The 26,906-nt window shown below is 37.7% G+C and overlaps 10 protein-coding genes across 14 annotated transcripts in view; 6 read left to right on the top strand and 4 right to left on the bottom strand.

Annotated features, from left to right (window-relative positions):
- Positions 1-588: 588 nt before the first annotated feature.
- LOC105697528 (thiosulfate sulfurtransferase/rhodanese-like domain-containing protein 3) lies at positions 589-1,657 on the top strand. 3 transcript variants are annotated; one of them, XM_012420896.2, is made up of 4 exons: positions 589-810; positions 1,001-1,177; positions 1,265-1,424; positions 1,487-1,657. In XM_012420896.2, the coding sequence occupies exons 1-4, from the start codon at positions 657-659 to the stop codon at positions 1,539-1,541; spliced, it is 546 nt and encodes a 181-aa protein (XP_012276319.1). In that variant the 5' UTR covers positions 589-656; the 3' UTR covers positions 1,542-1,657. The 3 variants fall into 3 exon arrangements, with proteins under 3 accessions (XP_012276319.1, XP_012276318.1, XP_012276316.1); XM_012420895.2 differs by having other exon boundaries at positions 977-1,177; XM_012420893.2 differs by having other exon boundaries at positions 938-1,177.
- On the bottom strand, positions 1,560-2,725 carry LOC105697527 (NKAP family protein CG6066). The gene is made up of 3 exons (XM_012420892.2): positions 2,550-2,725; positions 2,359-2,443; positions 1,560-2,288 (listed from the first exon to the last, which is right to left on the bottom strand). Exons 1-3 carry the CDS (start codon positions 2,633-2,635, stop codon positions 1,728-1,730), a joined length of 732 nt encoding a protein of 243 aa, XP_012276315.1. The 5' UTR covers positions 2,636-2,725; the 3' UTR covers positions 1,560-1,727.
- Positions 2,726-3,087: 362 nt separating this feature from the next.
- Positions 3,088-4,199, top strand: LOC105697708 (transmembrane protein 138). Its single transcript, XM_012421297.1, has 4 exons — positions 3,088-3,371; positions 3,439-3,511; positions 3,628-3,802; positions 3,893-4,199. Exons 1-4 carry the CDS (start codon positions 3,238-3,240, stop codon positions 3,997-3,999), a joined length of 489 nt encoding a protein of 162 aa, XP_012276720.1. The 5' UTR covers positions 3,088-3,237; the 3' UTR covers positions 4,000-4,199.
- Positions 4,200-4,380: 181 nt separating this feature from the next.
- On the bottom strand, positions 4,381-8,001 carry LOC105697705 (zinc finger BED domain-containing protein 1). 2 transcript variants are annotated; one of them, XM_012421294.2, is made up of 5 exons: positions 7,631-8,001; positions 6,357-7,459; positions 5,863-6,278; positions 5,588-5,742; positions 4,381-5,499 (listed from the first exon to the last, which is right to left on the bottom strand). In XM_012421294.2, exons 1-5 carry the CDS (start codon positions 7,635-7,637, stop codon positions 5,177-5,179), a joined length of 2,004 nt encoding a protein of 667 aa, XP_012276717.1. In that variant the 5' UTR covers positions 7,638-8,001; the 3' UTR covers positions 4,381-5,176. The 2 variants fall into 2 exon arrangements, with proteins under 2 accessions (XP_012276717.1, XP_012276716.1); XM_012421293.2 differs by having other exon boundaries at positions 6,357-7,637.
- A 130-nt stretch (positions 8,002-8,131) lies between these two features.
- On the top strand, positions 8,132-9,807 carry LOC105697706 (GPI mannosyltransferase 3). Its single transcript, XM_012421295.2, has one exon. The coding sequence runs from the start codon at positions 8,227-8,229 to the stop codon at positions 9,769-9,771; it is 1,545 nt and encodes a 514-aa protein (XP_012276718.1). The 5' UTR covers positions 8,132-8,226; the 3' UTR covers positions 9,772-9,807.
- A 22-nt stretch (positions 9,808-9,829) lies between these two features.
- Positions 9,830-11,081, top strand: LOC105697707 (coiled-coil domain-containing protein 115). The gene is made up of 2 exons (XM_012421296.2): positions 9,830-10,294; positions 10,428-11,081. The coding sequence occupies exon 2, from the start codon at positions 10,438-10,440 to the stop codon at positions 10,930-10,932; it is 495 nt and encodes a 164-aa protein (XP_012276719.1). The 5' UTR covers positions 9,830-10,294; positions 10,428-10,437; the 3' UTR covers positions 10,933-11,081.
- A 1,209-nt stretch (positions 11,082-12,290) lies between these two features.
- On the top strand, positions 12,291-16,569 carry LOC105697752 (DNA replication licensing factor Mcm2). Its single transcript, XM_012421374.2, has 15 exons — positions 12,291-12,505; positions 12,664-12,839; positions 12,916-13,079; positions 13,175-13,257; positions 13,342-13,524; positions 13,606-13,817; positions 13,934-14,126; positions 14,213-14,416; positions 14,523-14,754; positions 14,834-15,084; positions 15,190-15,354; positions 15,501-15,806; positions 15,884-16,066; positions 16,164-16,319; positions 16,419-16,569. The coding sequence occupies exons 1-15, from the start codon at positions 12,503-12,505 to the stop codon at positions 16,545-16,547; spliced, it is 2,640 nt and encodes an 879-aa protein (XP_012276797.1). The 5' UTR covers positions 12,291-12,502; the 3' UTR covers positions 16,548-16,569.
- A 4-nt stretch (positions 16,570-16,573) lies between these two features.
- LOC105697753 (zinc finger CCHC domain-containing protein 10) lies at positions 16,574-18,021 on the bottom strand. Its single transcript, XM_012421375.2, has 3 exons — positions 17,823-18,021; positions 17,492-17,641; positions 16,574-17,347 (listed from the first exon to the last, which is right to left on the bottom strand). Exons 1-3 carry the CDS (start codon positions 17,855-17,857, stop codon positions 17,137-17,139), a joined length of 396 nt encoding a protein of 131 aa, XP_012276798.1. The 5' UTR covers positions 17,858-18,021; the 3' UTR covers positions 16,574-17,136.
- Positions 18,022-19,899: 1,878 nt separating this feature from the next.
- LOC105697704 (leucine-rich repeat protein soc-2 homolog) lies at positions 19,900-25,500 on the bottom strand. Its single transcript, XM_012421291.2, has one exon. The coding sequence runs from the start codon at positions 25,338-25,340 to the stop codon at positions 23,508-23,510; it is 1,833 nt and encodes a 610-aa protein (XP_012276714.1). The 5' UTR covers positions 25,341-25,500; the 3' UTR covers positions 19,900-23,507.
- A 316-nt stretch (positions 25,501-25,816) lies between these two features.
- The window catches only part of LOC105697688 (mannosyl-oligosaccharide alpha-1,2-mannosidase IA), a 152,688-nt gene continuing 151,598 nt past the window's right edge, over positions 25,817-26,906 (top strand). Inside the window, exon 1 of one of the 2 annotated variants that reach the window (XM_012421257.1) lies at positions 25,817-26,278. In XM_012421257.1, the coding sequence (XP_012276680.1) occupies positions 25,901-26,278 (378 nt within the window). In that variant the 5' untranslated portion in view covers positions 25,817-25,900. Of the gene's footprint in view, positions 26,279-26,610; positions 26,628-26,906 lie in introns of those variants that run through there. The other variant, XM_023432684.1, reaches the window with a different exon arrangement.

The raw sequence follows: 26,906 nt of genomic DNA, 5'->3' as shown, positions 1-26,906 counted from the left end.
TTTTCCCCTAATTTCCCAAATAACATCCAATCCCCTAATTTCTCGAAGTTGAAAAAAAAAATTACTCCGCGAGCAGATTCAAAAGCTAGCAAAACGACGACCTGCAATCCGAGGATGCGCAGTCCGGGCGTATTGCACATTTATTCGATTCCCAAGCGCGGTCTAATTAATTTTATTGCTGAAAGAAATGTCCCTTGCACCTCGTTACGATCTCTGGATGCCGTCGATTGAGAATTATAGCACCATGTCGATATAAATGTCTCTCGTGGTATGCAATACGTCCCTCGCGCCCCTCGCTATTTTCTTAATTTTTGACGACGTCTTATCGCGGCAAATTTTCAGGAGCAACTGGCGATCCGGCGGCCGGGCCGCAATCCCCGGCCGCGACCCGACTCCGTGATTGGACGACGTCACCGGCCCAATAAAGGACCGTGATCGGGATCGACCAATTGTCGACCAATCGTTACGCCGCCCTTGGGGGCAAAAAACGGTGAAAGCTAACGTACGAAACCAGAGGGCAGCACACGATGTGATCGCGCGACCCTGCCCGTGAGCAATCTCTCAATTCATCTCTGTCTTCGGTTGCATAATAGCAGAATTCATGGTGTGAATTGCATATACAGTTTAATAATCAAGAACTTTCACAGTATTCTACAATGATTAATCTGCGATTAATTTCATTGATACGATTGTCAGTTACCGATTCCAGTAGAAATGCTCAATTATGGTTACGGAAATCCTTTCACTCTGTAAATAGTGTCCATCATTTTTCCAAGCTTCAAATGGGTCAAAGGAACAGTACTAATCTTGGTATTTATTTTAAGTAAATATAAATTAATAAAAATAGATTGCAATGTTTCAAATTCTGTATCGAAACGTACTTTTAAATTGTGCCAAAGTATGGGTTTGCATAATTCTTATAAATACAATTTTGTAGGAGATGCATTTTATAAAATAAATTGTCTTTCCAATACAGTAAATTCCCTGTTTTCAAACTCAGCAAATCCGAAAGCGTGTACAAAAATCGTTCATGGAGAAGGAGATTGTAAAACATTTGACATTTCTTATGAGGAACTTTTAAAAGCACAAAAAGACGATAGTGTTTTATTAATAGACGTTAGAGAACAAGTTGAAATCAATGAGACTGGTAAACTACCAGGAAGTGTTCACATACCAAGTAAGCAGAATTGATGTACATTCTGTAAAATTATTTATAATTCATGTAATTAGTGATTTAAAAACCTTTAATTTTTTTTTTGTTCAGTGGGAAATGTAGCAAATTTGATCACCTCACTTTCGGATGAAGAATTTAAGAATAAGTTTTTAAAACCAAAACCTTCGAAACAGACAAAAATTATTTTAAGCTGTAAAATGGGAAGAAGGAGTGCTACGGTGCAAGAAGAACTTAAACAAATGGGATATAAGTATGGAAAATTATGAATTTTGCGAAAATTTACATACAATTGTATATAAAATTTTTTTACAGTGCTTATAATTACACTGGTGGCTGGCTAGAATGGGAGAGCAGGCAGAAACAATAAACAAGAAAAACGATTGTCTGATTTTTGTATTAGATTTATAGTAAGTATATGTATATTGCAGTTAATGATGACAACAGTATCAAATTAATTAAATATTATACTTAAATAAGTACAAATGATCTGTACAGTGTAAGTTAACAAACTCCATAAAATTATTCCTTATCAATCCCTAATATTCACATATATTTATTTTTTTTGTTCTTGAGCTAATTTTTGGTTAACCATTTCTCGAAACTGTCCTAAGATCAGATTTTCTCGTTTTTGCCTCTCCTCTTTGCTAAACATGGCTAATGCTCTCTTTTCATCGGCAGAATAAATTTGGTTTTCTTTACGAATACGTACAGCTTCCATACGACGATGTCTGCTTCCACTCATTACATATCCTACAGATTCATAGGAAGCAATTTCATCAGATGTGAGTCCAATTTCACCTCTCCGTGGAATACGTTTTCCTTCTGCTACATATGCAGCCATTGCGGCACCTTCACCCGGTAGTAATGCCTTTCCAAAATCCTTAGCAGATAATGTTACGTGTTGTTTCTGTATCGGACCTACGAGTCCTTCGTCTCCGCTTTCATCAGAATTAGATCCCCTTCCTCGTTTTGTTACTTTAGAGACATCCTTCTCTACCCATTCTAGCTTTTCTTCATCTGAATCGTCGGAACTACTGTCAGAGTATTTCTTTTTCTTCTTCTTCCGTTTTTTTTCTTTCCTGGCTTTCTTTTCTTTTTTTAATTTTTTGCTTTTCTATAAGCAATGTACAAAATTAATATATCTTAAACTGACCTAAAGACTATAATCTATCAATAAATGTTACCTTTTTCTTTTCCTTCTTTCTCTTCCGATCTGTAAGTATCGAGTCATCCTTGCGCTTATTAATTACCTCATCTTCATCGCTCGTGCTAATAAAATGAAAACTGGTTAATGTCAACTAAATAAATCATCTTGATAAATGAAACAGAAATGGCATAAGGTATTTTTAATTTTGTAAAAAATAAACGTGCGTACTCTTCAATGCGCGCTGGTGATTTTCCCCATACTCTATCCACACCGAAAAGTCCAATTTGCTCTCGATCTCGTCTTCGTGCATCCATGAGAGATTTTTGACGTTAATGTTTGGTCATGAAAACTAGTCGTACATACATACATAAATAACTCACGCGACGAATTGAAATAAACTGCAATGACTCCTAGCACCGTAATGCCTTATTTCCATACACGCGGAAAGCATACGGAATCAACGCGAAATACGGAACGCGATAGGCGCGTGGGGTTAAGGCATTACGCTGATTGGTTAAGCCATCTCAGGGCCATTCTGCGTTCCGCGCTCCGCGTTGATTCCGCGTGTATAGAAATGAGACATAAACTAGATCACATATAAATTGCCAGATATGTTGATAATCATATTAAATCATGATCCATTTCAGTTTTTTGTACTTCATATCCAAAAACCTGTCGTAAAGCTGACTCCTACAGTTTACATTTTGGATAAGAAATAATGGCGCCACTTGGCAAGTATAGATGGACATGCGCCTGAAACCTCAATTTCGTGTTTCATATCTTATTATAGAACTCTTCTGTATTCTTATTCAATTAAGCTTGTTGCCATGGAAATGAGTGAGACATATTTGTCATGACGCGAACCAACAGTCTTAAACATCTTTAACACACTGGAAATCTTTCAACACATGTTTAAATGAGCATTTTAACATTAAAGCAGTATTCTGGTGTCATATTATTGCAGCATATTTTGCTATTTTTTGATATTTCCGTAAATTCCTTTGCTAGTTTTGCTAGATCACATCCAGTGGATTTGCTCGTCCTTTATGTGTAAGTATACACAAAATATTCTCGAAATTAATGCTTATGCTTATACATCAAATTTACATTTATACAGAATTCAAGATTTCTGCTTAATTGTTGCTCTTACGTTACTTTTGGTCAACTTTTTCTCTACGTATATTTTTCAGGTAACTACATTTTATATTACACTCATAAAATTACGTTTAATAGATTCTTTGAAATAATGATTATGTGAGTATAAAATTTCTGGAAGTTTTTTGTATCAATGATTTTTTTACTTTAGGTTGGATTGATACAATTGCTGTATATCAGATTTCGTATTACATTGATGTTATGTGTAATTTATATAATTTTAAGTATCATGCTACATGTGTGGGATATGACGATTCACTGGCAACATCCATTAAATCAGTATTGGACTAAAGAATTCCATGGTCTTTTCTCATTACATAAAACAGGTAAAAAGTAATCAATTATGGATAGCATTTAATTACATAATTTTATTAAACTGATAAATAAAATACTTTGTATCAATGTATGGGTGACAGTTGCTGTGTCTTACTACTACTTTTACAAGAGGGCATCCTTACGAATTGCAGATCCTAGATTTTTTGAAGGATCTACATGGTTGGAGAAGCCTTTGAATCTTCCATAAGTATAGTTCTTAATGTTCCATACTGAAAATTTATACATTGTTTCAAATAAGGGTAAATATTACATCAGTAAAAAGTACTGTATTTCATATCTTCAAATTTACACGTGATCACATAATATTCACTGGTTTTGAAGTTTCTCTTTGCATGTATCTAATTAACATACAATTTTATGTTTCAATATAACGTATTTCTTAAGCGAGTGTGATAAACTACATTGAATTATTAATTTATAATGCAAATGAGAATATCGTAAGTATTTTTTAAATAAACAAGCTCAAAGATCCAGTTTGTATTTACAAATTTCAACATATGTTACGTATATACAGCAAACGCCATCACGCAAACCAATATCTTATATAATTATGCAATATACAATCCATTAATAATAATGTCAAATGGCCAGGACATAAATGACAATGAGAATAAAATAATTCACATCATTTGATATTATTGTTTTGACCCATTCAATGTTAGTTTTCACCGTTATTTACGATTTTTGTACAGTTATCACAATACATATTCTTGCTTTGCATCGTTTGGTGGACATATGATTTCCATTTTGAGGAACGAAGATACTTTGTCACTTCAAAGAGGTGGTTACTGACAATGCTGTACATCGTGTCTATTGTACATAATAACCCTAAGCTTTTAGTTATAATATCTGTCAGTATATTATAAACAATTTTGGAAACTATGTACATTCATGACATTATAATTAAGGAAATTATTTGAGATAACGCAATCCGTAAAGTTCTTCCAAACTGCTGTAAACTCTCTGCTTTCCATTGGTACATAATTATTCGATTCGCAAGTAAAATATATGTTCAACAATGTATCACAATGGCCCTTCTTCCTCTTTAACACTTTTTGCAAAGTTATCACTGTACAAAAGCACCCTCATAGGAGCTTTTGCTTCATCGCTCTCCAATAGATGAAGTGTATGTATAAATGTGTATATATACATATGAATCGAGGAGTTCGACGCACATCTGATTCTTGATTTAAATATCCTTCCTTAGTGCACGATGAAAGAATGATTCCGGCACAAAGTTTGATACGTTATTAAAACACGGTCGTGCCAAGGAAAGCTGCATCTTTCATGTAGAAATATCGCATCTTTTGGCTGCAAGTTTATCTTTCTTTAAACAGGCAGTTATGCCGCCTTCATTTATATGTTCATACCGTATGATTGCCATGAAGAAATAACAATTTGTCGATCAGATGAGGTGGCAATGCGGCACGTCTTGTGTCGTAAAGAATTTGAGCTTCTGCAGGAATCCGACTGGGTGGTGCACAGCAAGCAGGAACACAGTTATATCTGCGTGCTAGCCTACCAAGATTCGGGCATTTTGCCGATGTTCGAGCCCACCATTGCAAAGGACAGTAATCTAAAGGAGCTGTCGCCTCCGAATGGTATTGCACCAATTCTAAATCTGCTTTCTCTTCTGCTGACATTCCAGTCTTTGTTGAGCATAGCCCACCAAGCAAAAGTTCCATTCCTATAGAACACATAGCCACATAGATATAACGTTTACCATATGAATTCAAAATCGTATAGTCGTATCATTGTTAAGAAAATCTAGGTACCTGACAATCGGTTCTTCTTTGTAACAGGTTCCTCCTCCATTTTGACATCTACTTGGTCATTTCCCTCGTCAGCTATTAATTTTGTTAACATTTCTTTTATCGGTGCTGCAACCATACTTTTATCTTCATCCGTAGCGTAAGGTAGTTGTTTAAATCTGAAAATAAAAATTAAAATTACACCTCTGAACTTCTTATAATTACAGTGGTGTCATGGTAAAATGCATTTACAATTGTTTATCATACATTATTCACAGGTTATATTTGGGAAAAGTTACCTGGGATCTAACGTGGTAGCAATTTGCAGAAGAAGCGTAACATTCCCGTCAGCATATCGTTCCCAGAGCATATCAGATAAGGATTCCTTGAAAGATCGAGCCATTTCAGAATCCGTGTCCTTAATCTTGAGATGAGAAGAAACTAGTTGCCATAGTAACGGTTTTAATAACGATACTAATGGCATTTTCTCCTCACTCAGTGTCATAATAGTAACTTTGAATGGCTCCAGAACACTAACTAGATCTTCTATAACCTTCCATTGCTCGTTAGAAAGATCAACGGTGTCTTGATCAATGCCTTCCATACTCTCTAAGATGGAAGTAATTATGTTACGTCGCACAACCATTTGTTCCAGCATATGGTAGGTCGATGTCCAAACTGTTGGATAATCCATAACCATAGCATTTTCTTCTAACTGAAATATAACAAAAGTGAAGGAGAACTAAATTTTATGCGATTTTATAACGGATAACAAGTTGTAGGTAATTAATACCTCTAAAATTTGTTCTTGCATCGATAGGGCTGCAGAAGCCGCTGGATGACTTACAATTGCACCAATTGCTGCCCTACATTTATTTAAAATGTGTGCAACCTCAAGATTCTCAAAGCATGCTTGTGCACATACTTGCAATGTATGAAGCAAACAAGGTACCAACGGTAACCCTTTGGCATTTAGTGCTGCAATTAATTCTGGTCTCGAGGTTCCAATGACAATTGCTGTGATTCGTTCAATTCTGAGGTCCCAATCGAGCAACAGAGAATTGATAGAATTTCCCCATTGCGATTCAGTCCAGTCCATAGGCACATGCATTGTACCGAGCACTTTACAGTCCAACAGCGCTTCCCCAATATTTTGATAATATACCGACACCGTTACGAAACTCTCATCAGAGTTAGATTTCCATTCTTCCATAGCTAAACCAACTTCACTGTTTATGCAAGACAAATTTGCTGTGACCGATTCTCGAAATGTATCGTAAACCTTTGGTATGATTTCTTCCTCTAATTTATTTTTGCTTGGAATTTCACAAGGAGATCTTAAGGTGGCAACCAGTCTTTGAAATCCTCGTCCTTCCACTATTTCTGGCAATTGAAGATCCATTATAATAAACTCTGCAATGGCATCCGATACAGTCTTTCCGTCGACACTGCTTTGATGTACAGTACTTTCTTCGGGCATAAGAAATGCAACATTCTGACTGTTACCACCTACATTCGATCCTCCCTTTATCATAACACGTAATGGTTGTCCAATACCGATATCATCCTCAATATTAGACAAATTAATATTTGGATCCGTAACGAACTGAATGTCTCCATCTATTTGAACGGTGCCATCGACATTAGTCGTATAAATGTGTTGAGCAGTGGTTAAACCTGCTTTCAACATGCGCTTCTGCGCTCTACGTTCCTTAGTCTCTTGAGAAAGGACTTGCCTCCGTGGTGGATTTGACGATTCTAGCTCGAGCAGTTCTTGTGCATGTTTGTTTTGTAAGTGCATTCGCAGGTTACTCGTATTACGATTGTATGCAATTTGAGTTTTGCATAGGATGCAAACGATTTTCACTTTAGTGAGAATGTCACCGTCGTCGGTGGCTGGAAATCCGAAAAACTTCCAATAAATACTCCGCATAGACATTGGTACAACCAGTTTCTTATAAGTATACGTGTGTTTCTCTTCCATCATTTTTGCAAGTACCATTTGCATTTCACTCCTGCTGTCATCCGTACAAGACTTGGCACTGTTGGACGCCGTTAGTTGCTTACCTTCCATAATTAGGCACCGGTGTACATAACTGATATGAAACTCCGTTTTCTTACGAAGCCGGGTAAAATATACATTTACTCTATTTACAGCGTTTCACAAACTCCATATCTTCCCAAAATGGAGGGCTTTCATTGCATAATTTGAGTCACAACTTCTTAAGAAAAGACGCATGTTTGCTCCTTGAAATTAAACCCGTACTTTCCCGGCACTATAACAAATTTACCGCGAACACTCCGATATTTCAAAACGACATTTGACGAATTATTTTACAGATATCGAACTTCAATTTCTCGCTTCGAAAAGAACGACGAGTCTACAGATATCGACCACCGTTTGTAAACGATGCTATCGACTTTACGTGGTGTCGAGGAAATATCGGATAGTATAGATCGGAAACATAAGGGCCAATCGGAAAGCAAAATGGTCCAACATGGCCGTTGTTTCTGGAGCATCGACCAATCGCAATATCGTGCTCTATACGATACGAAGTATTTGTGGAATGCGTGCGCAAAGCGAGGTAAAACTCGAGTTCTATGAAAATTTGTTTATCGGTACTTGCTACACAAAGATTCTTCGAAATGACAAAGAACAATAAATGGTTAATGTAACGGTTGAGACACTAAAATCGGGGACACCACGAAGTATTATCTACACTATGGCCTTCACGAGTAGAATTGGACGGACCTTTTGTTTATTGGTTGTCTGGAGGTTACTTTCCGTATTTGTGGTTCAAACTGCACACGTGCCTGATGAATACTGGCAATCGCTGGAGATAGCTCATCGCATGGCATTTGGATACGGATACATAACGTGGGAGTGGGACACCAAAATACGGAGTTACATATATCCGTTTCTGATAGCAATTTTATATAAAATTCTAGCTTTTCTTTGCATTGACCATGCTACCGTTTTGATAACAGCACCGAGGTTATTTCAGGCAATCCTTAGTGCATATGCCGATTATCGGTTCTATATTTGGACCCGCAACAAGTGGGCACTGTTTAATTTGTGCATTAATTGGTATTGGTATTACTGTGCAACTCGAACATTGATAAACAGTGTGGAGACAGCATTAACCATTATAGCTCTCTCAATTTTTCCTTGGAGAAGTAGCGATTCTCAAAGTCTTAAATTTGTATGGATCGTTGGTTTCCTGTGCTTTGCGAGACCTACTGCAGCTGTTATATGGATCCCTTTATGCTTGTATCATTTATGTGCAAATTCTCGTAGTAAAATGAATACGTTTATGCGGTACATTGCAATCGGTAGCATGATACTGTTAATATCGATATCGATCGATACGCTATGTTACAAAGAATTTGTGATAACCCCATGGGAATTTTTTCGTGCAAATGTATTACACAAAGTTGCTGACTTTTATGGAAGACAACACATGCTTTGGTATATTATGTGTGGTATACCAGTTATACTCGGTCTGCACAGTTTTACGTTATTGATAGCAATTTGGCAGATCATTAAATATGGCATCACTATGCATAAAGATGTAATGATGCTGTTAATAACTTGTTGGACAATTGGCATTTATTCTACTCAGTCTCACAAAGAATTCCGCTTTCTCCTACCATTGTTGCCACTATTCATTCACCTGATTGCACGTGGCACGACTCATGTGAATTACAAAATCTCAGAATATAAAAGAAAGATTATCATTCTGGTACTCTTAATAAGTAATCTGTTGCCTGGCCTTTATTTCTGTTTCATTCACCAAAGGGGATCGTTGGATTTAATGAAGATACTAAGAAATGAATTAGGAAACGTCAATGTTACAGAAACAAAAATTCTATATCTGATGCCATGCCATGCAACGCCTCTTTATAGTCACTTGCATGTAAACGTATCGATAAAATTCTTAACATGTGAACCAAATTTGAACTCTTTGCAAAATTACACAGATGAAACGAGTATATTTTTTGAGGAACCAATGGATTGGCTCAATCGCAATTACATTGATGATAAAGATGCAACTTTACCTACCTATATAATAATGTTTGATGACTTGGTCTCTAAAATAATACCATTTTTAAATGACTATAAGCTGATTGCTAAAATATATTATACCCACTTCCCACAGAACAACTATGGGAAATATATAGTACTATACAAGAAAAAAAATCAGTGAATAATTGCATAATAATTCTGCAGTGATGTCATTATCACAAAGCATGATGCTTTAAATAAAAATTTTACATTGTACATATGGATATTGACTTTAAAATTCAGATGTGAATTTTTATATTTAACAAATAAAATTATCGTGTAATACCAGGGGTATACGATACATTGTACACTTTATAAGCGACAAGCAAATGATGGAAAGTAATTGATTTCATTAGAACTAAGATAAAGAAGTGTAAATAACACTTTAGATGGTAATAATATAAAAGAAATATAAAGTATCGTATTAATGTTAATTTTATATTAATTAAATTTTGCACCGACTTAACCTCATAAGGAAATCTTGACACAAAAAGGACAAATGCATGGTGAAAGTGGACTAGTCAAGATATTGACGTTACAGGGACTTATTTGTAACCTGTATTGAAGAATGAAAAATAAGCAAAACTTGGGAGTTACATCATTTGAAGGTTGAATTTATAAATTACAAATTATTTTAAAGTAAACGCTGATATACAACGACAAAGGTGAGCCTAACCTAAAACATTGTGGCAACACATGTGGTTCTAAAGAATCTCTTATATTGAGTGGAGCTTTTGTTTATGGGTTTGGTTGTGTCTGTAAATAGAATAATACAGTTATATATTACTTATTTTCTAGTGATTAAATTATGCCGGAAAACCTAGAGGATGTTTGTACCAGAATTGATGGATTGACTATTCAAAATTTGGAATTGATGGAGGAAAAGATATCAACTTGTATACAAATGGAACAGCTTTTACGTGATGGACATATCGAGCTGGCAAAAACTCGGTACATTCGGGGAAAAGAAAGTTTTGGAATTTTGCAGGTCCCTGCTGAAGACCGACAAATGACATCCTTATTTGATTTAGAAACAACGATAACGAAAAATGGAAATAACATAATACCACATTTTGATATTACTTTGAAAGATCAAGAAAACTCTAAAGAACTTTTTCAAGATCCAATTAAATGGTTTGGTGTTTTGGTTCCACAAAATTTAAAGGTTGCACAAAAGAGATTTCAGACTTCGCTTTCCCTTTCCGTGCAGATGGCAAATGTCCAGTCAAAGATAGCAGTTGCAATGAATGAAATTGAATGTTTAAAAATATTAAAAAATAATTTATTAATTCAAGAGGAATAATGTTAATTTAAGTTAGATTTTTATTTAAAAAATAATACACATTGTTATTAGTCTCAGCATTTGTTTAATTGTAACATGTAAGTAAAACATGTTAAATTATATATAATTCAAGTGTAATTCAATTAATAATAAAATGTTACTACAACTTATTTTATTCTTAAAAGTAAATGATTTTCTCATTTTTGACTAATGACCAAGTTGAAGGGAAAAACCTTCTGGGTTCAGCTGGAGTGATTGAGGTGCGAAAAAAATTCACTGGCCTGGCTCAATCCGGGAGCTGGGTCGGGCCAGCGGTCGCGGCCAAACCCAGCTCCCGGATTTCAAATTAAATTTAACGAGATCGATCTACCATTAATATTCTTGACTTTTAGTAACTTATTCGCTATTTAATCTCAGACTTCCTGGATTTTCTTTAATGTTCCGGTTTGCCTGTTCTTTTGTGCCCCATTCCAGGTTTAGGTGGATCACAACAGGATCTATTTTTTTTCAAGTCATCATTAGTAGTCTATTGTAGTCTATCGTCATGAATCTTGCTGGAGATGGTAAGAGACGTTAAAAGATGGTAAACGATGTTTGTTATCACAGAGATGAGCAGAGACGAGTTGGGAGATTGCTCACGGGCAAGATCGTGTGATCGCATCCTGTGCTGCCCTCTGGTTTCGTATGTTAGCTTTCATCGTTTTTTGCCCCCAAGGGCGGCGCAACGATTTTCTGATAGGAGCTCGCGCACTCGCGATGGCGGTACCATCTACCAGTCGCCGTTGGCGGCTCACGTACTTGTGATGGTAATACCATGCGGCAGTTGACGGTGGTGACTTACCTACGCTTACCGATACTGCTCGCTTTTGATGGTAAGGGAAGAACACTCGTGACGCTCCTTTTGACTTTATCTACTTATCTACTACTATTAAGTCCATTGATGCCTCGAAGTCGACGTGATGCGGAGCTTTGGGGCACGCGTCAGTGTCGTGTACGGAACTCTCGTGCAGCGAGAGTGCAACTCTCCGGCACTCTCCGACACTCTCCGGCCCTCTGCGACAACTCTCTGACACTCTCCGGGACTCTCCGGCACTCTCCGAAACTTTTTGGTACTCTGCGGTAACTTTCCGGCAATCTCTAGCAACTCTCCGGCACTCTTCGGTATTCTGCGGCATTCTCCGGCACTCTCATTTCTGAGATGAGTTGGGAGCTGTGATGAGGGGAATCCCTGAATTGGTCGCTATTTGGAGGGTATCAGGTGGCAAGTGCGTTAGCTGTCCACGTTCTCCACCGGGGGACAGCACAGGACTGATCTTGCGACCCCACCCGTGAGCAATCTCCCAACTCGTCTCTGACTTTATAGTCAAAGGTGGCTACTCTCATCTGCTCTCATTTCCCTGCTTTAACATTTTTAACCATTTGTAACGGTGTTGCCGGTAAAATCTCCGAAAGGCACGTTTACGTATTCCTGAGTGTTTATTTTTGGTACTCGGAAAAAAGTCCAATGATATATTAGTTTATATAGTTATATTAACGAAACTTCATCATATAATATTGCAAGGCTTTGAAGTGACTGTTTATAACCGGCATTATGGTAATTTTTAATTAATTTAAAAATAGAGTGTAAATATTATTTCAATTCCATAAGACTTTTTACAGATAAATATTGCACAACTATGCATTATTGTCACAAGTCTAAACTTGTTGGCGGCATTACAATTGACGTTGTGAAATTATTTTAATGTTTTTCAGAGCCAAGTAAGTTCTCCCGTACGATCGGATAGGTATGGAGATACTATGACATCTCCTGCTCCAGACATAGATGAGCCATTTGAAGATGAAAGTGAATTACTTGGTGATAATAATGTTCAAAATGAAGAGGAAGAAGAAGAAGATGGAGAAGAGTTATTTGGAGACAATATGGAAGCGTAAATATGCTTAATATAGGCGAATGCTTATACATATTAAGTAAATGTAATATAATAAAATGCCCTTTTTAAAAAGAGACTACCGTCCTATGTCGGCATTGGATCGATATGATCCCAATCTGGTTGATGATGAAGATTACTCGGAGTTATCCCAAGGAGATAGGCTAGCTGCTGAAGCAGAGATGCATAAGCGAGATCGTGCTGCAGGAATTATTAGAGATGATAGAGAGCTTTTATATGGTAAGTCCCTTATATGAAACTATCTATACTTTTTAGGAGAGTTGATAGTATTCCGTAAAGCTAGTAGCATTCATTTTCTAATTAAATAATTATAGATGAAAGTGATGACGATGAAGTGCCTACACGTAAGCGACGTTTGGCTGAAAAAGCTGCAGAAGGTGAATTAGATGATATGGAGGTCTGTAATTTTTCTATATATGTTTAATAAGTATTCATAATTTACTAATTATGTATACAGCAAAACCAGAACTTTTATTTGCAGTTAATTGAATCGATAGAAAATTTGGAAGATACTAAAGGTCATTCGGTTAAAGAGTGGGTTATGATGTTAGGACCTCGTACAGAGATCGCTAATCGTTTTAAGAGCTTTCTAAGGCAGCATATGAATTCCACTGGGCAGTATATATATAAAGAACGTATTAGGCACATGTGTGAAAGCAATCAGGTAATTATCACTTTGTACATAAAATTGAAAGTAACTTTATAATTGTAAAATTAATACATTTTTCTGTTAAATTAAATACAGTCTAGCTTTGTTGTTGAATTTCCAATTCTCGCAAGCAAAGAACATGTACTAGCATATTTCTTACCTGAAGCTCCATTTCAAATGTTGGAAATATTTGATGAAGTTGCAAAAGAAGTGGTTTTAACGATTTTCCCAAGCTATGAAAGAGTGACATCTGAAATTCACGTTAGGATATCAGAATTACCTCTTATAGAGGAGCTGCGCACATTTAGGTAATCAAATTTCTGGCAACTATTTTTTTCTTATTTTGGCAGTGTTTAATAATTTATTTGTATTTCATGTAATTGACATTGAGAACACTTTTTTCTTTTTTTTTTTAAATTGACAGAAAGTTGCATCTGAATCAGTTAGTAAGGACTCTTGGGGTGGTAACTGCAACTACTGGTGTTTTACCTCAATTATCTATTGTTAAATACGACTGCACAAAATGCGGTAATGTTCTTGGTCCATTTGTTCAATCTCAAAGCACGGAGGTTAAACCTGGCTCCTGTCCGGAGTGTCAAAGTAATGGTCCATTTATGGTAAGTCAAATGTTAATTAATTTGTTCATCATAATATTAATTACTGTAAAAATGATGTGATGTCTTGATTCATTTACAATTTTTAGATAAATATGGAACAAACTATATATCGGAACTATCAAAAGATAAGCATTCAAGAGTCTCCTGGTCGTGTTCCAGCTGGTCGAATACCACGCACCAAAGACTGCATTTTACTGTCTGATTTGTGCGATCGCTGCAAACCAGGCGATGAGATTGATGTAACAGCCATTTACACAAATAGCTATGATGGATCACTGAATACTGAACAGGTATGTTAAACATTAAATTGGACGAAATTAATAAGAAAATACATTAAATAGGTGCAATTAATTTATATTGAAACTACAAATTAATGTATACTATTTAATATCTCAGGGTTTTCCAGTATTTTCAACAGTGTTACTAGCAAATCATCTATTTGTCAAAGATTCTAAAGAAATTGTTGAGTCTTTGACCGAGGAAGATATTAATAGCATAATTTCCTTAAGTAAAGATCATCGCATTGCTGATCGGATAGCAGCTAGTATAGCTCCTTCGATATATGGTCACGAATACATCAAGATGGCACTTGCCTTAGTAATATTTGGTGGAGAACCTAAAAATCCTGGTATGATTCTTATTCAATCCGTTCTAAAATACCCACAAATTTGAATAATATATTAAACATTTATTATGTTTGCTGAAAGGTGATAAACATAAGGTGAGGGGTGATATAAATGTTTTGCTATGTGGAGATCCGGGGACGGCGAAATCTCAGTTTCTCAAATATACCGAGAAAATAGCTCCGAGAGCAATCTTTACGACAGGTCAGGGTGCTTCAGCAGTAGGTCTAACTGCTTACGTCAAACGGTCTCCGACATCAAGAGAATGGACGTTGGAAGCAGGTGCATTGGTATTAGCAGATCAAGGAATTTGCTTAATCGATGAGTTTGATAAGGTACATCTAACTCCTTGATCAATAAGTTTCAATGAAGGTTTCTTTTCTTTTAATAATATATACCCAAATCTAGAGTGCACATTGTGTAGGTATCTGTTTTCATAGATGAACGATCAAGATCGGACGTCCATTCATGAGGCTATGGAGCAGCAAAGCATCTCTATTTCTAAAGCCGGTATCGTTACGACCTTACATGCAAGATGTTCTGTTATTGCAGCATCAAATCCCATTGGAGGACGATATGATGCTAGCATGACATTTTCAGAAAACGTATGAACCTAATATTTTTTTACCTTACAAAATCAGTTTGATGTTTTCTATAAATTTCTAGAGCATTATTATAATCAGAAAGTATTTCAATTATTCCGTTCAGCTGTTTTTGCTTTTATAAAAATAATATATTTTATGATTTTTAGGTGGCTTTGTCAGAACCAATCATTTCACGTTTTGACATTTTGTGTATTGTTAAAGATGAGGTTGATCCCATGCAGGATCGGCATTTAGCCAAATTTGTTGTCAGTTCACACATCAGGCACCATCCTTCGAACGCCAATCGAACTGTTCCCATTGAATTAAATTCTAACATACAAGACATATCAATTCCACAAGATCTCTTGAAGAAGTATATCGTATATGCAAGACAAAATATACATCCTAAATTGGCCAATATTGATCAAGATAAAATTGCAAAAATGTATAGTCAACTTAGACAAGAGAGTCTGGTAAATATCTTGATATATTAAAACTAATATTACCTTTAAATTTACGTGAAATGATTATTTCCTTTTTCTTGTTACAGGCTACTGGGAGTTTACCCATAACAGTACGTCATATTGAAAGTGTAATTCGAATGGCAGAAGCCAGTGCTAAACTGCATTTGCGAGATCATGTGCGAGAGGAAGATGTAAATCTTGCAATAAGAATGATGCTTGATAGTTTTGTTGAAACTCAGAAATATTCTGTTATGAAGAGTATGCGGCAGGTAAATTAACAATAGTTGTAATAATTTAAATGAACAGCCATTTGGTATAGAATTAAGTAAAAATTTGATGAAACACCTGCATCACATTTTATTACAGACGTTTCAAAGATATCTGTCATTTAAAAAGGACCACAGTGAATTATTGTACTATATACTTCGGCAGATTACTCTGGATACATTGGCTTTTCAGAAAGCTTTGCATGGTGGACGTGTTAGTACGATTGAAATTCCAGAAAAAGATATGCTGGATCGGGTAATCTCAAGTTTCTCAATTTTTTTTATTTAAATTCATACACTATTATTTCTGACTATATGTATGTACACCTTAAATTTTGCAAATTTATTCTTTCAGGCTAAACAAATCGATATTCATAATTTGAGTTCATTTTACGAAAGTGACATATTTAAGATGAATAATTTTGTATACAATCCAAAAAGAAAAATGATAGTACAGACTCTCCCAGAAACTGCTGATGAATGAAAAAACTGAAACTGACGTTCATTACTTAACGATCTTTACAAATGTGTACGACGCTACTTGTTGCCTTGAAAATCAAATTCATCTGTGCCTATGAGTATTATAAGTACTATTAATTTACACTTTCCATAAGCTTATAAAATACTTGTAAGAACTTTTTGTACGTGTATGTGAAGTGTAGAAATGTACGATGTAATATTTTTAATTAGTTTTTTTCAATTTTTATCAGTACCGACATGTTTTGATATGAAATTTGTAGCTTTAACGATATTGTAAGTGTATTACGAATAAGTGATGAAATACATTTTTACTTTTTATACAACATGATTAATGACTTAAACTAATGTAGGTGAGACTTACATTTAATCGAATTCTATATACATCGTTGCCATGTCACAAGAATTAAGTTGGAATGTGTTTCATAAATTTAACAGTTAATTTTACTGTTTCACATGTTTCTAGATGAGATGTAATGAGTTAAAAATAAAAAAATATACATATTACATTTCAAACACGATTTAAAATATTTTTGAAATAAAATAAAACTATCTTGAAAGATATTGTATGGTTAAATAAAAAATGTATCTAGGTGTCATTTCTTGTGTTTTCTTATGCTACTAGATGAAGTGCTAGTTGTGCTACTAGATACGCTGTCACTGGAATCTGATTCACTGTCGGAAGAAGTACTATCAGAGCTGTCCGAACTGCCGCTATTACTGCTTGATGAGGATGAATCGCTAGAACTTAAATCTTCCTTTATCTTCTTCTTTACTGGCTTTGTGTGTTCAACTTTGCATTGATCTCTAAAGCAAAAGAAAATATACCACTCTTTACTTTACAAGTATTAAATTCATATTGAATACATGAAATTATATTTAAATGAACAATACAATTTCGTTAAGTGTAAATATAACAATAATATTACGTTCATGTGATTTATTTCTTACATTTTATTTTCGGCTTGTTCTTTTATGACCTTTTTCAAATGTGCAGTACGGGATGTTCGGTGTATGTATTTTCTTTTTCCTTTACATTCATAACTCCAGTGACCCATTTCCAAACATTTTTGACATCGCATTCCCTGAGGATACGGGTTTCTTAAAAGAAGAAGCATACATCATCAAAACCTAACGTCACGACAAACTCAAAAATTGTTTACGTAGGTTAGTGATATCACCGAACGTTAAAAGCTACGAATAACCTATAAATATTATCAAGATCTATACGTGACATTTAATCCGACATTGGTAATTTATAAAGACTGATGACTTTACTTACGGTTTTTTCAACAATTTAAAACCACTTCCATCCATAATTGCTTAATATGCTTTTGTTTATTAGAAATCAAACTCCTTCACTCAGTACGTAATAAAATGTCACGTATATTGTACTATCTACACCAGAGATGAATTGGAAGATTGGTCATGGGCAGGGTCGCGCAATCGACTCCTCTGCTGCCTCCCGGTGGAGGATGCCGACGACTAACGCAGTTGCTACCTGTTACCCCTCAATGGCGGCGCAACACATTTCTGGTGGGGGCTCGCGCAATCGCGATGGCAGATACAGGGTTTGACGATTTTTTAAAGGGTACATGACTTTTTCAGCCGGTTTTCGGGCTGCCCAGCCACTGGTGAATTTTTTTCGCACCTGCGACCACAGGAGCTCGACGGGGAAGGTTTGTTTTTCGCCGCCATATTTAAATGCAAAAATTCAAGTGAGTAATTTTTCCGATGAAAGTTATAAACTGTTTTTAAGGAAAAACCAAGGCAATTTAATGTAAGAGAATGCAGAACGTCAATATTATTCCGGGTCGACAGCCTGTCCAAGATTCTATAACTGAATCAAGTGTTAAATTATGCGAATATGTTGATAAGAACATTAAATTACAATTACTTAAAGACTTAGTCCGTTTAAGTAACCAGATATTGCACCAAAAGGAGATGGAATCGAAAAACGAGATACAAAAATTGGTAAAGTCGAAAATTTCAAATAAAGTTCGCTATTTACGCATTACAAATTTTCCAATTGTTTCAGCATAATCTTCAAGATGAGGCTTGGAATTTAGAAGACATCTTTTCCGAGGACGTGTGGACATTTTCTGAAAACCATTTCCATACCATATTTAAACAACATTTAAAAAGTGTGAAAATAATAAAACAAATAAATATGCAAGATTCAAATATAAGTGCAAAAGAAGAATATAAGTCGATATCAAATGGTGGTGGTACTCATTGAAACACTGCATTGTTCGAGCAATCAAATTCCATTATTAAATTTTTTTTTCCTAGATGTGAGTAAAAAATTGGAGAACGTGAAACGACTCAAGGAGGAAATAGCTGTCATTGAGAAAAAAATTACCGATTTAAATGGAGATGATATAACTAAGCGCAATTTAAACGCAGCATTGGCAGAATTGGAAAATTTGAAACAATTTTTGTTTCATGACCCAGAATGCTTGCGGTAAGGCGGGTTCTTACCACTAATTACAGCACGAAATTTTGATTTTTCAACACAGTGCTAATAATGATATTATCATTATAGATTAAGAAGTGCGTTAGAATTTTTGCAAGAAAGCGACTTGTTATTACAAGTAAATACTGATGAAAGAGATACGAATGTTCCGATTGCGAAACATACTGTAGAAAAAATGCAATTACTGGAATTATCAGGCCAATTTTTTTATACCGGGAGGAAGAACTTTGATGACGAGATGCGTGGATCCAAATCCTACTTGAAGACATCAGTACCTAAATACGGGGCAATTTCAACATTTTACAGGACGTCAAATCAAGACGCAAGGCAAACCTTAGGATCTACGGTTCTATCGCTATCATCGAAATCACCGAAAAAGAAGGAAATTGGAACAGGCAATAAAAAGACTGAATATCTCAGGGAAGAAGTAAAAATTGAAAGAAAACTTGAAGCGAATTCGTTTTCCGACGGACATCAAATAAAGGAAAATATTGCTAGAGAGGTTAAACAGTATGACAACATTTTATACAAGTCTCCAGTTTCTAAATCAGTTTCAAATTTCACAAGTACTGGACAAAAAGTAAGTATTGCCCAATGTACGATCGATGGAAATCGGTGTTTACTTCATTATGACAAGTTTTCGGCAAGGTGAGCCTAATTCTAAAGCAAAGAGTTAATTACAGGTTACAGATGTGGATTTAAAAGACCATAATTATATTGTGAAAACGCCGAGCAGCATATTATTTAAAAAACGTTAAAGGCTACCATTACTTCAAGAACAAAGGTATTTACTTACATTTTACATTTTTTCTTTAATGATCCACTCTTCAAAATAAGTCTACCTGATTTGGATTTTCGAAGATGAAAACATTAGTCATTCAAGTCTTGTTTATAGTACATTGGTATATTTAGAAATATTTATACAGTGATCTATATAATTATGTAATATACATTGAATTACATTAATATTACATTTTTTAAATTAAATGTACAATATAATGCCCCATGGGCTATTCAACGGATTTACGTTTTGAAAATAGTATACTATTTGATTGACAATATTCACATAGATTCGCCATTTTCAAAACATAGGATCGTAGGACATCTAGTTTAGATTTAATCTGTTAAACAGTTAATCATAACGAGTTACGTACTAGCATTTACTCCAGCGATGGGCGTATAGAAAGCATCACTTTCTTCGTTTCTTGCACAAAGATACAAACATACATCTGTAGGCATAATGGCATACAGAGCCTTTTTATATATCTATATGTATGTATACATATTTATATCATTTCTTCGCCTAATGTCAACCTACAAGAACTTTTATGGCTAGTTATATATTTCTTTATGCCCTGAGGTATAACAAGGAGGATCATAGTTATGTTAACAGCTATTTAAAGTTCTTATGTAAAACCAAATACTCGTGTTCATGAGTAATGAATATTCGACTTGGGAAAATATCTGTAAAAATATGTTGTATAATATACAGCGATCTCATCTTATGACAAAATACAACTTTTTAAATATCTTAATTTCAACAATTTCTCTCTCAGCCTCTCTCTATTACTCTCCAACAGTTTGACATGTTTTCCCCTGAATTACCCCAAAACGTTCCCAGTTATTCAGCAAATCAAAGGTAATATTTGCTGGCAACGACAAAGCTCAAATATCTTTTTTTTTCGCGTTTTTTTTTTACGGTTGGCTTGTCGTCAATCAATGAGGAAAAAAAAATTCTAATCTGTGTTTACACCCTTGCAGTGCCTATGCTTATGTGGGTAGCGAATCATATTCGTCCAGAACACAGGTTTGTGAATTGTCACAGTTGTAAAAAATACAAGAAACGAGACAACCCTAAACAACAAACGAAAGAGTACAATTATATACAAAAGTTGATTGCAATCCAGCGCGAGTAAAGGGTGAACCGCGTACTTTGTAGCGGAAGGGAACGATTATACCCCCATGAACACTGGTCGAGCTTTCGATAAACATCGTTCCTATGGAAATTACAATTCACGCACTAACGACAAATTGAAAAAGAAAAAGCACGAGGAGAGCGGCTGGCACGAGTACGGTAGAGCTTACTGCAAATTCTCTACTTGTCGATTACTTTATCACTGTAGAAACTTTCTTCGCATCGCTCGAACCGATAACTCACTAAACGTATAGTCCTTCTAGAAGTCTGTACTTTCTTAACGGACAATATCAGATTTCGGAAGCACTCGTCGAGGCAACGTATTGGCGACCTGTTATCTAAACAATCACTATGACAGTATTACAAATTTATAAACGTGCAATTGAGACACCGAATGCCTTACGCAGTAGTCGTTGGTAACGTAGTTAAAGTGCAATCGATTAACCCTCAGAGGTTGCGTTCTACCATCACGTGTGATCGGTGACACATGCCAGTGTTTTGAAAACACGTTTCAGGATACAATTGTTGTAATGTATTTATAAAATGCAGTAGTGTGCGCCGTACCTACTGCGAAGAGTCTTCTAATTTGCCTTTAACAAGTTTAATCGAACTCAATGGGTGATCGGTACCCAAAGAGTAAGAGAAAACAAGAGACGTGGATATATATATATGTATAGAAAATAGAAATGCAGAATTGCTCAAATGAAATCCTTACGCTCTTTGACAATATCGATAATCACAGCAATGTTTAAAATGTACATGTTTGCGTAACAGGAGTTTCTAGGGCAAGTTAGGGTAGTCACGAATAAACGCATAGTTGAAAGCTCGAAGTAGTTGCACAGTTATTGTAATTAACATGTTTACGAAAGAGTTAACATAACAATGCATAAGGTAAAGCATTAACCGAAGGAAGCATACACTTATTATTGCACAGCCACAGGAGTCTCAAATTTGATCCAAAGGCTCTTTCGTAGAATTTCGAAGGATCGTTGAAAAATACTCAACTAGAGTAAGAGTCACAGTTGTTAGCAACCATAAGCAGAGGAAACCTTTAGGGTATCGGTGTATTTTTAACCTATCTACTTGTTACCAAAAAGTAGTAGTCACCATTGCGGAAGCAACAACTAATTATCTTACCCTATTCATAAGTTTCTGAAACAACGCCAGTTAAGAAACAGTTTCTTTTTCCCGTTCGTGAGCTTTCTCTCGAACTCTTGACGTTATTTAATCTCACTTTGGACAGAGAAACGGGAGAAATTAAAAATTTCTGTTTCAAAGTAAACAATTTCCATCACCTTGAACGATGTTAATAAATATTTGTGGTATATCATCATTTTTCAATCGATGATAGGCATCCCGGAGATAAAGGTATTAAAAAAATTATTACAGTCCACTTGTGCACAGCTAAAATGACAGGGCTTCGATATTGCTTACGCTCTTCGAGCGACCCGCGCGAATACCGCATCAAAAACAAATGAATTCTTTACGATAAGTTATATTCAGACAATGAGTCTAGAAAATAATTTAAATCAAAATGCTGCCAATTACCGAGCGCATAAAGCGTCTCATCTGTCGATGCTTCGGAGTCCTAAGCATTTAGACTTTGTTAAGATGAAAATCTGAAGTTTGACTTTTGGCCATTGGAAAATCCAGTTATACTTTGGATTCGTGAATAGTCGATCAATCTTGAAAAACAATCAACACCAATTACGATTAAGTCCGTGTAAAATGTAAAAATAGTTGCAAGACTCTTTACAAAAAGAAACAACTTTACAAGAATTGACAACATTCCTGTGGTTGCACATTAGACACATGGAAATCACCCGCTTCGGTATCTACATTCTTAACGCACGCAAAGTATTAAACCAACAAATCACTATTGTTATAAGACTTATAAAAATTCGCTGCTGAATGGCACATGCAAAGATTGTTACATGAAGTGGCCCGTACTATGATGTTAAAATGAAATATATGCATATGTATGTATACATACGATCAACGAGAACGGTGCAAATAATTGCAAGAAATTATTCTATCGATACACGCTTGGAACTCTTGTTGCTTGTCAGCCTATGGCCGAAAGTAAAAAAAAAAAAAGACAAGGAAATTACAAGCGTATAAGATAGGTTTAAAATAATGCGTAATTGGGAATACACAAAATTTTGCATCAACAATTTTGACGATATATAGGAATCTTATTTCTGCAATTTGTGCAATGGAAAAAAAAAATATCCGTGCATCAATTCAATCAACGTTTAAGGGCAAGTTCAGAATCGATCGCCACCGTACAAGTATGTTTCTTAAAAATCTTCTTTTCTAACTATTGAAGATGTTTGTAACATTACGTTCCAATAATAATTGTTTTACAAACTAATACTAACGGAATACACTAAAATTAATAATAAAACACTTTGAGTGTGCACTTGCCGTTATCGATGCACGATTATTTTAGCTATTGTATTCCATTCGAGTGACAGACAGGTACTCGTTCTGCTTGCAGTCAATGTGCATTACGGAAGAAAAGAAATTACCAATTTTAAGTGTACAGTCACATTAAATTGTAACCCCTGATGTCATTACATCGATCGATAAGGTCCCTGCATCTTGAGGAATTGTATGACCAGGGATGGTCCTCCAGAGACGATCTCTGGTGGAATTTGTGAGAGCGGACAGTTTTCAATCGACATAATACTGAGATTAGTGCAGAGTGCCAGCTCGAACGGGAGGCTGTGCAAATTAGCATTGTCATTAACATAGAGGGAATCCAGATTTTCCAGCGTACCGATCTCTTCGGGCAGGTAATTAAGATTGTTTTCCCCAACGCTCAAGTGTGTTAAATTTGTTAGATGCCCGATGGCTCTCGGTAAACACGTTACTTGATTCGACTGTAAAATTAATTTTTGTAAATCTCGAAGAAATCCAATTTCATTGGGAAGCGATTCGATTCGGTTTTCTTCAAGATCCAGTACTCGGAGTTTTCTCAAATTTGCTATGCTGGCAGGAATACGTTTCAGTAAATTGTTTGAGAGAATAAGAATCTCTAGACTTTCCAGACATTGAATGTCATCCGGGATCTTGATCAGCTGATTCGTCCCGAGATTCAGTTCCACCATATTGGTCCACGTTCCGATGTCTAGAGGCAAAGCGGTCAGTTGATTTTCCTTCATGTTGAGTTTAGTAAGATTCTTGGCTCTTGAAAAGATCCCATACGGAATCTTGTCGATTTGATTGTGCTCCAAGTTAATGGAATACACGTTAGTAAACTGAGAAGGTCCCCCGGAAGGATAAGCGGTAAAAGAATTTCTCGATAACGTAATCGTTGTTAAGTCAGAGAGACTCGACAGCAATCCATCGGGCAGTTGCGATACTTGATTCCCCTCCACGCTGAACTCGTCCATTAATCTACAATTCGCCAATGACTTTGGAATACTGGACAATCGATTGTATCTCAATCCCAATCTCGTCACTGCGACTAAATTGCCGATAGTCTCCGGGATGTCCAATAGTTCGTTGTGCTGTAAGTCGAGCGTGGATAACTGTACACAGTTGCCGATCTCCACGGGTAAGTGTTCCAAATGATTATGCGACACGTCGAACGTAACTAAATTAACGAGCTTTCCAACACCCGCGGGAAGCTCTCTGATTTTGTTCTCCCTCAGACTGAGCATGGTCAAGTTGGTAAGATTTCGTATATCATCGCCGACGTATCTGACCCGATTGAAGCGTAGAAACAAGGTCGTGAGGGAAGTTAACTTATAAACGACGTCCGGAATCTCGTTTAGCTTGTTGTGCCTAAGATCGAGTACCTTCAGATACCTGAGATTTACCAAAGCATCCGGTAGGCTCGTAAGCGAGTTCTCGCTGAGAGCCAAAGTCTTCAAGTTGGTCAGGCATCCTATCTCGGGAGGCAGAGTGACGAGTTTGTTACCGTACAGGTAAAACTCGACCAAGTGAGTCAAGTCTCTCACGGTAGCGGGAAGATTGGTGATGCTGGATTTACTCAAGTCGAGACGCGTTACGCACTCGTCTCGACACCGGACGAACTCCTTGGATACGTCCAAGTCGGCTTGTATAGGTTTACCCTTCTTAATGGTTGGCTTCGGCTTATTGGACTCGGGGTGTTTAACGGTGACGGTTTTCTTAGTATCCGTAGTGGCAATGGAAGTAGCGGAGAGTTTTTTCTCTTTGGACTGTTCCTTGGAGTCTCGGACGACTTCGACAGCCTCGGGCATGTCGACGGTCGAGCAGGTGGTCAGGCCACAACCTTCCAGGTACTCGGGGATGTCCTGCTCCTTGGCGTAGAAGGTCGTAAGATTCTCCTGGGGGTCCCCTCCCTCCCCCTTCCCGTCGGACAGACACACGGACGAAAAGTTACCCACACCCGTCCGATGTTTGCTCGACTTCTTCATAATCACCGCTGCGAACAGCTAAAAACCTACCGTTTCCGCTTGGCCTAGGCTCTCCCCGTTACGGCATCCTCGAATTCCGACGGTTTTACTTTCTCCTCGGTATCGACATGATCGACGATATTCGCTTCTCGTGGCGCAAACGCGAAACTGCGCGGACGACGGATCGCCGAAGACAGCCGAAGATTACTCGCGTTCCTAAACTCATTCGGTCCGCCCCTTTTCGCAAACGTCAAACCATGGAGGAATCGCGTTAAGTCGGGTTTCCACCAATTGCAGTCGCGTTTTACCCGTGGGTCACTTTCCTCACGGTCCCATTGGTTTCTCATTTTTGACTCTCGGACGTAGTCGGGAGTCGGCGCGCGAGATGGCGCCAGCGGTCCTCCGCGCGCCTCGGGCGCAGCTCGGGCCGTCGAGTTCTCCTCCGCGACTCGCAGGTGGCGGTCGCGTCACCGTAATGGCGTGTGACGGCTAGAAAAGGGAAACACAACACGGGGTACCCCACGGCTGTCGCGGAACGTGTCGAGCCTCCGTGCGCGAGTGCGAGGTGTTCATCGGGAGCCATGACGTCGACGGGAATCCTGCCGACCTACCAGCGGTTCGCGAACGGCGTGCCGGTGCCGCTGTTCGGCCGGCGGGCCTTCCGGCCGCGCGAGAAGTACCTCATACTCCTGGTGTTTTTGACGTTTGGCATCGTGTGCTTCGGGGCCTTCTTCTGCCTGCCGGACTTCCGTGGCGCCGACGGCGGCGCCTCCGCCGTTAACAGCGTCTACCGCGTGTACCAGCGCATGCAGAAGGCCGGTCCGGACTTGCTCATACCGGCGCCACCGCGCGCCCTGCCCGCCCTGCCCGCCGACGACGCCATCCCCGTGGCTCTCGGCCACCACGCGGATCCGAGACGGCCGGACGACCACGTCATCCGCGACAAGCAGAAGCTCCAGGTTCGTCTCTCTCCCTCCCCCCCTTCGCTCTCGGAGACTCTCCGGACGATCTTCCGGAAACTTGCGCAATTTTCTCCCCCCGGGAGGAGATTTCGCGAGATACGAAACGGAACGCCGCCAGGTCACCGCTGGAAGTGGGTTAGGCAACGTGTCGAGGGGAGGGGATTACAGTTTACGACCGCGCGTATAGTTTTGACGGCACTTAAGCGTTTTCCGAAGTTACCTGGTGGGGCATTTTTTCCCGTTCGGGCAAGTCTCGATACGAAGAAGGTCCGCGTTAAGGGCAGTCCAGTCGCGATACGCCGGGGCTCGACCGAGCGTTCCAACGAATCTCTCGTCGTCGTTGCCAGTAAGCGCGGCGTAAACACGAGTCGTCCAAAGGACCGTTCCACCTGCCCCGGGCCCCTCGTTCCGCGCGCACGCGCCGAGCCTCCTCCGACGCCCTCGCGTCGCTCCGTGATTGCGCGATGGCTTTCATTTTTCGGAGTATGGGTCGCGACTCTGGAAAGAGTCCTACCTCGATGGGACGGAGGTACCCGTTTCTAGGTTTTTTTTTTTTTTCACCCGCCAAGCGAGGGCAGGTCTAAGGACGGTTCGGACACGATAGGAAACGCGGTGCCTCGTAAAC

This window comes from Orussus abietinus, unplaced genomic scaffold (assembly GCF_000612105.2).
Source record: "Orussus abietinus isolate OABI.00-Male unplaced genomic scaffold, Oabi_2.0 scaffold39, whole genome shotgun sequence".
In the NCBI taxonomy this organism is placed as follows: domain Eukaryota; kingdom Metazoa; phylum Arthropoda; class Insecta; order Hymenoptera; family Orussidae; genus Orussus; species Orussus abietinus.
Note: the sequence above shows the minus strand (reverse complement) of the source record. Positions and strands in the feature narration are given on the sequence as shown.

Coding starts and splice junctions, on each gene's coding strand:
- LOC105697752 (XM_012421374.2), top strand. Junction 13,080..13,174: donor TGATAGAGAGCTTTTATATG/GTAAGTCCCTTA, acceptor AAATAATTATAG/ATGAAAGTGATGACGATGAA. Junction 13,525..13,605: donor ACATGTGTGAAAGCAATCAG/GTAATTATCACT, acceptor AATTAAATACAG/TCTAGCTTTGTTGTTGAATT.
- LOC105697706 (XM_012421295.2), top strand. CDS start 8,227: ATGGTTAATGTAACGGTTGAGACACTAAAATCGGGGACACCACGAAGT.
- LOC105697527 (XM_012420892.2), bottom strand. CDS start 2,635: ATGGATGCACGAAGACGAGATCGAGAGCAAATTGGACTTTTCGGTGTG. Junction 2,444..2,549: donor TCACCAGCGCGCATTGAAGA/GTACGCACGTTT, acceptor TCATTTTATTAG/CACGAGCGATGAAGATGAGG. Junction 2,289..2,358: donor GAAAGAAGGAAAAGAAAAAG/GTAACATTTATT, acceptor CATTGCTTATAG/AAAAGCAAAAAATTAAAAAA.
- LOC105697707 (XM_012421296.2), top strand. CDS start 10,438: ATGCCGGAAAACCTAGAGGATGTTTGTACCAGAATTGATGGATTGACT.
- LOC105697708 (XM_012421297.1), top strand. CDS start 3,238: ATGAGCATTTTAACATTAAAGCAGTATTCTGGTGTCATATTATTGCAG. Junction 3,512..3,627: donor TCTCTACGTATATTTTTCAG/GTAACTACATTT, acceptor TTTTTACTTTAG/GTTGGATTGATACAATTGCT. Junction 3,803..3,892: donor TTTCTCATTACATAAAACAG/GTAAAAAGTAAT, acceptor TATGGGTGACAG/TTGCTGTGTCTTACTACTAC.
- LOC105697704 (XM_012421291.2), bottom strand. CDS start 25,340: ATGAAGAAGTCGAGCAAACATCGGACGGGTGTGGGTAACTTTTCGTCC.
- LOC105697705 (XM_012421293.2), bottom strand. CDS start 7,637: ATGGAAGGTAAGCAACTAACGGCGTCCAACAGTGCCAAGTCTTGTACG. Junction 6,279..6,356: donor TGCAAGAACAAATTTTAGAG/GTATTAATTACC, acceptor GTTATATTTCAG/TTAGAAGAAAATGCTATGGT. Junction 5,500..5,587: donor AAAGAAGAACCGATTGTCAG/GTACCTAGATTT, acceptor TGTGTTCTATAG/GAATGGAACTTTTGCTTGGT.
- LOC105697753 (XM_012421375.2), bottom strand. CDS start 17,857: ATGGATGGAAGTGGTTTTAAATTGTTGAAAAAACC. Junction 17,642..17,822: donor TTTAAATTGTTGAAAAAACC/GTAAGTAAAGTC, acceptor TCTTCTTTTAAG/AAACCCGTATCCTCAGGGAA. Junction 17,348..17,491: donor GAACAAGCCGAAAATAAAAT/GTAAGAAATAAA, acceptor CTTTTGCTTTAG/AGATCAATGCAAAGTTGAAC.
- LOC105697528 (XM_012420893.2), top strand. CDS start 657: ATGATTAATCTGCGATTAATTTCATTGATACGATTGTCAGTTACCGAT. Junction 811..937: donor AAGGAACAGTACTAATCTTG/GTATTTATTTTA, acceptor ACAATTTTGTAG/GAGATGCATTTTATAAAATA. Junction 1,178..1,264: donor AGGAAGTGTTCACATACCAA/GTAAGCAGAATT, acceptor TTTTTTGTTCAG/TGGGAAATGTAGCAAATTTG.